At 42.8% G+C, this 6,318-nt stretch overlaps 1 protein-coding gene across 2 annotated transcripts; it reads left to right on the top strand.

The window, feature by feature from the left end:
• The first annotated feature begins 272 nt into the window (after window positions 1-272).
• On the top strand, window positions 273-4,826 carry LOC123053147 (U6 snRNA-associated Sm-like protein LSm6). 2 transcript variants are annotated; one of them, XM_044476555.1, is made up of 3 exons: window positions 273-535; window positions 4,200-4,313; window positions 4,395-4,826. In XM_044476555.1, the coding sequence occupies exons 1-3, from the start codon at window positions 397-399 to the stop codon at window positions 4,439-4,441; spliced, it is 300 nt and encodes a 99-aa protein (XP_044332490.1). In that variant the 5' UTR covers window positions 273-396; the 3' UTR covers window positions 4,442-4,826. The 2 variants fall into 2 exon arrangements, with proteins under 2 accessions (XP_044332490.1, XP_044332491.1); XM_044476556.1 differs by lacking the exons at window positions 4,200-4,313; window positions 4,395-4,826 and adding an exon at window positions 3,306-3,980.
• The last annotated feature ends 1,492 nt before the right edge of the window (window positions 4,827-6,318 follow it).

Genomic DNA, 6,318 nt, shown 5'->3' with positions numbered 1-6,318 from the left:
CTCGAGGATGGCAACTTTAGTTGTGAAGTATGATAACTTTCTGTTTGAATGGCAAGTTTCAGTTTTTTGAGGTTTATTTTTTGGATGGCAATTGTAGTTATAAAAATGTCAGGGCGGTGTTACTTTTTTTTTGAAAGGTGGGGCGGTGTTACTTCGTGTCATACATGTGATACTTATCGTATGATGAGAAAAATAAAGCATTGCACCAGGTCTCTCCTGATCCGTTAGATATATAATTAACAGACAGGATTTCCCCTAGGTCCAGTAAACTCAGTTCGCCTCGAACTCCAAACCAACAGACCGAGCCTTCAAAGCTGAATCCCACCCAACTCAGCCCAACCAAGCCCAAGACCAAACCCTCGCAGCCTCCCAGTCCCAGCCACACAACCGAGAGAGATGAGCACCGGCGGCGCGGACAAGTCCGGCAGCGGCGGCGGAGGAGCTGGTGGGCCGGTGAAGACGCCGTCAGACTTCCTCAAGTCGATCAGGGGCCGACCCGTCGTCGTTAAACTCAACTCAGGCGTCGACTACCGAGGTCCGTCTCCATCCCTGTCTCGTTTCCATAGCACCAACCCTAGGAAGCGCAGTATGTTTTGTGCGCAGTTTGGTAAATTCGGTAGATCCCCCGACCTATGAGACTTCTGTTGAGATAAACCAGGGCTACTGGGAGCCTGCTTGCGGATAGCTTTTTATCCCGGAGTTTAGGTCGGAGAGCACCGACGTTGATTTATCACTTGGATAGTTACTAGATGCTTTAGGTTATTTTAGCTGTAAAATTTGGTCTTCTGCAAAGGAGGATAATTCAGTGTTAGGTTCGTTGCCCTTTGCTTGAAGCTCACGTGGCAGCAGCTCATCTTGCAGAACTAGAATTACCAAATGAACTCTATTATTTGGGTTTCACAAATTACTCTCGTCTCTCGGGGTTGTAGACAAGTTGTAAAGTAGCAAACTGATTCAAGAAACTTGTGCATTTTGACATGTACATTCATATGTCATGATATTCTAATTTTATGCACCACACATTTCAAGTGAAGTAATCTAAAGAATTCGGATATTGTTACGCAAAATGTGCATTGTAATCAAGAGATTCCTTCTATTGGGACCATTGAGATTTGATGTCACGCCCCAAAACAGGGGTTCGACAGAACAGCCACCACACATTTATAAGCCCAACTTCATAAACATGCCAGGCTAAAATTTGTACATGTTCATCGATGACCATCGTTTTCTACCGCACACAAATCTCTAAAAACAAACTTTATAATTCCGTCCCATGGTGCTAAACCTACTGCCCACCATCATTAGTTTATGACCATCACTGCTGTTTGCTGCCAAAATCGGATAAGCAAGAATGAGTATGAAGTCACACTCAGCAAGCATGCACAAGAATATTTGATTGCACCGGCAAAAAAATATATTTGGTGATTTACCAAGAATAACAGAATGTCGGGGATAACTGTTTTTTTTATTAGAGAGGGAACTAATTGGTATAAAAAATGAACATGAGCTTCCTAACCCGGGGTTCACAGTCATGGGGGTGAAATTTCACACTTCTCACAGTCTGACATTAACAGTGTCTACTAAAACTCCGAACATCCTAGAAGAGCAGAACTCTTTGATCCCCCAAGGCACAGCTACTCATTAGCATATGATAACTTGTCACACTTCATATGCTTGAATCAGGTACAAAGCATGGAATAAAATATTTTGAACAAAGGTGAAGAACAAATTAAATAGATAACCACCTGTATTTTGGGTGCATGCTTGCTTTATGCATGTTGAGTTCACTCTCAGTTTCACCTAGGTAGTTCCAGGCTTCCAGCAGTCACTTCCTTCACCTAGAGAATGCTACTGAGCCAAGTATCCTAGTTACTTGAGAGCTTGATTCCCACCACGGTTTGTGGTAGGTAAAAGTGAGAGTGTGGAATGTGCGACAGAAGTTATTTAATCACAGGAGCCTTAAATCTTACTTCAGAGCTTGATTCCCACCACAATTGGTAGGTAAAACCGTAAAAGTGAGAGTGTGGAATGTGCAACAGAAGTTATTTAATTGCTGCCGCAGTGCTTCTCTGGATGACCCTTCAAGACTTGAAAGATTTAAGGCTCCTGTGATTTCCCTTATTTTGGAATATTTTACTGAGGTAAAAAAGTCTTTAGATGTTTATTAAATTTTATCTTGCATGAATTAAAATTCTAAAATACGGGCTACAGGATATTTACACGTGAGGACCTGAACTCCAAGCATCTAGCTATGAATCACCTGGATCAAATGGTTGGACTCAGTCCTCAGCTGGGCATGTTGTACCCTGCGAAGCACTGCACTGCAAGAACTGTAGCTAGTACCGTGTCAGTTAATTAACAGTTCCATTGAGTAGCCTAAAATTGTAGCTTATACATATGTTAGAAGATATAGTGATGAAAGGTGAAAGTGCACTGTAGCTATTCTCAGTGACTATACTGCTATGGTGAGTGCCTCGCTAGTAAGTTCAAAGGGTCAATAGTGTTGTCTGCCTCTGGTGGTATTTGTGCTAATGTCTGTTCTAGTAAAGAAACAATTATCTGCAGTACTGTATTCTTGACAATATCCGTTTACCTTGTCAATCCATGTGACTTAACATTTGGGATACATGGAAATAGTAATGGTTATCCTTTTGTAAAACAATAGATATTTAGACACGAGGGTGCCCATTAATTTACATTGTTCTGCAATTTACTACTATAGTAGTATACTGTTTATCAGTAAGACTGCCCAAGTTAAATATGATAAGTAAATAGTAATAACCATTCTAGAATAGCAAGATAACAAATGGTATTTCTCAGTGCATAGTCTTGTTCCATCAAAAGCAACTCCGGCAGTAACTGTAAATGGGAAGCAGAATGGTTAAGTGTCAAGCTGCTGGATACCTTCTTCAAGCTAGCAACCTCCTAAAATAGTGATATGTGCTTTTGATTTGGTCCCTTTTTTCTTCTCTCGTAGTCTCGTATGGACAAACCTTTGTTTACACTATGTGCATTAGTGACCAGTTGCTGCAAACTTTGCACTTTGCAACTGTAACTGTAATAATTGTTAGAAGTACACAGCGATACTGACCACACTAAGTTGATATGTCACTTCTATTGCATAGTTGCCGGATTCGCTCAAAACATCGTTGAACTCTGATCTGGATCGATTGATCTAGATCATGGTTCAAATTCGTTCGGTTCGTTCCCGATTCGCGACCCAAGGACAAAGTCATAGGAACATGGGTGTCCATGTCCTCACTGTTGCTACATGACCGTGCTACCTCCGTTGCCATTAATTGCAGGCGAGGTGGGAGTAACGATCAACCAGGAGCACCGGCCATCAAGGAGCAGCCTGGACATCATTGGGAGTAGATGGGAGGGAGCTGCAGCCAGCGCGGAGCAACAAGGACACGTCGCTGGGAAGACATGGGAGCAGGCTGCAGCGGTTGGGTAGAAGGAGCAGCAGTTTGTGGGGCTGGGACTGGAGGAAGGAAGTGAGGACGTGTGGCTGGTGGTTTTGACCTTAGTTTGTCAGGGAGTTAGGGCAGAAATGAGGAGGGTATTGACTTGGACAGTGCAGATCACTATTTGAGCATCCAATGGTTCTTGGTTATGAGAGAGGAAGTGGCACTTGCTGGGCTGGTCCAACTGCCTGATGGGTCGTCTTCTCTCGTCTTTTAGTTCTTCAAAATATATTTCATCTTTGATTGTCAAATTGAACCGAAACGCAAATCCCATCAAGCCGATTCGCAAATCGTAGATGTATATCCCCTATCGAATTCAATTCATGGAAAATGGCGAATCGCGAGTCTAATAACTACTCCCTCCGTTCCGAATTATAAGATGTTCTAGTTTTTTTATGAATCACATGTATCTAGACGCCTTTCATTGTGCCTGATCACTCGTTTCAGTCTGTATGTAGTCCATATTGAAGTATCCAAAATATCTTATAATTCAGAATGGAGTGATATGTTCTATTGCTTGATGAGCACTACTGTTGCATTTGGAATTCCCATGCTTGGATACATACACCAACTCAGTTCATTAAGTGTACAATAAAAACAATATATACACTAAATTTCCAGCAAATGCCGCCCTCCTTATTTTTATCTTATATCCAGTCGACTTAGCTAGCATCCGGACATGGTTATTCAAAATTTAATGATAGCGTTGTATTTACATCAACTCTGAACCAGGTATTCTGGCTTGTCTGGATGGCTATATGAACATTGCGATGGAGCAAACCGAAGAGTACGTGAACGGCCAACTGAAGAACAAGTATGGTGACGCCTTCATAAGAGGCAACAACGGTATGTGTGTCATGTATATTTCAATCAAACTCCAATTTGCCTGCCTTTTCTCCGTTCTGATTGCCTCTTGTTTGGGTGCAGTCCTATACATCAGCACGTCGAAGCGGTCCCTCACCGACGGAGCATAGGCCGAGTGGAGCATTCACATCATCATGATGTAATTTCAAGGTCGTTAACCCGATTATTGGTTGTGATCTGACTGGTGCTGCCTTTTTCAATCTTGTACCTGTTGTCTGCTGTATTGCCTGCTGACAGAGACTTATCTGGAACCATTTCGATTTGATGTTATCTGCGTTTTTAGCTTGGAGATGTTTGTGGCCAAGATTCTGCGATCAGGATATAGATAAGATTTGTGTTTCCATGGTCGTGTGCTGCTTAGAACAGACATTACGTGTCTTAAGACACACCCAGTGTGCTACCACCGGTGCGATGTTTTTGTTGGCGCTTTGCTAGACAAACCTACACTATGTGTCAGCCACGACGATATTATCTCTTGCATGCGTTTTGGCATAATTTTCTCCTGTTGTTGCACACTATTGATTTCCTGAGTAATTTGTTCATGATGAATATGTTCAGCCGAATGGGGACACTTGCTGATTGTAGAACTGTAACAATCAGATCGTCAGCTCTGCCAAGGAGTCCATTAGACCATAGTTTTACCTTCTTCTGGTGGCTGCCGCTGTGCGTTCACCGAGTACGACATCTCTCCGTTGCGATCAATGGTTCCCTTGTTGCCTGCAACCACTCTGAAAGCGAGGTAGCGAGGGGTTCTGCAGGCGAGGTAGCGAGGGGTTGGATGCAGTGACGGGGAGATCGGAAGTCATGGCAAATTTGTCGGAGAAGGAAGACAAGGTAGTTCATGTGGGAAGAATGTAGATGATCCTAGTTCTTCTAGCGACACTTCATCTAGAGAATGGTGAACTCGACAATTTGATTTGGGAGAAGGAATTGGATGAACCAGGAGAGAAACATAAGTGGTTAGCTCTTGCAAGGGCGGAACTTTTTGAGAGCTCTTGGATCTCCAAGGGCGAGTGAGAGCGAATGCGATTTTCTGTCTAAATCCCATCTAGATAAAGCTAAGGCAGTTGAGTTGAGAGTTGAGCCAGGTTTTGATTTCCTTCATGTAATACAAAGTGATGGTCGTTCAGGCGGCCTAGTTCTTTTTTGACAATCAGTCTAACGAAGTGGTGTTGAACTATGCTACTCCTAACTTCATCGATGGTTTGGTAATGGAAGGTGATAGCGTTGCTTGGCGCTTGATTGGTTTCCATGGCGAACTAGCATGGGATGAGAAACACCTTTCTTGGTCCTACTTGCGGGATCTTCACAACAATGCTACAACATCTTGGATGATAATTGGTGACTTTAATGACATTCTAGTTGCTAGTGAAAAGGAAGGCGGAAATATTGGACCACAACAAATGATGCAGAGCTTTAGGGATTGTGTGGATAACTTTGCTCTTCAAAAAGTGTATGTAATTGGAAATCCTTTCACATGGAGTCGAGGCGTGATCAGGGAACGCCTTGATAGAGCCTTACGCAATGAAACTAGGGCTGAGAAATTTTCTTCTTCTGCACTATTGCATGAGCACCAGATTTTCTCAAAATAAAATAAAATACATGAACACCATGTTCACTCGGATCACATGCCCATTCTCCTTGATACGGAGTACTTTGCTCTTGTAAATACACAATGGTCTATGGGTCCAAGGAAATCCGGAGCCCGCTGGCTCAACGAGGAGACCGTGACTAAAATTGTTACAACAACTTGGGAACATTCGAAACTTGCTTGGACCGGCCCATCCTTGGCTGACCATATAAGCGATTCGTAATGATCTGGATCAGTGGGACAAAGATGTTTTGAAGAGTCCCAAAAAATAGTTGCAAAGCTGCAGAAAGAGTTAGAGAAATTAAGGCATGGGCCTTTGGCAGTTGAATCTCAGTCAAAAATGAAAGATCTTCAAGCACTCATCGAAAATCTTCTGGATCAGGAAGAACTGGTGTG

This window comes from Triticum aestivum, chromosome 2D (genome assembly GCF_018294505.1).
Source record: "Triticum aestivum cultivar Chinese Spring chromosome 2D, IWGSC CS RefSeq v2.1, whole genome shotgun sequence".
NCBI classification, from domain to species: domain Eukaryota; kingdom Viridiplantae; phylum Streptophyta; class Magnoliopsida; order Poales; family Poaceae; genus Triticum; species Triticum aestivum.
Note: the sequence above shows the minus strand (reverse complement) of the source record. Positions and strands in the feature narration are given on the sequence as shown.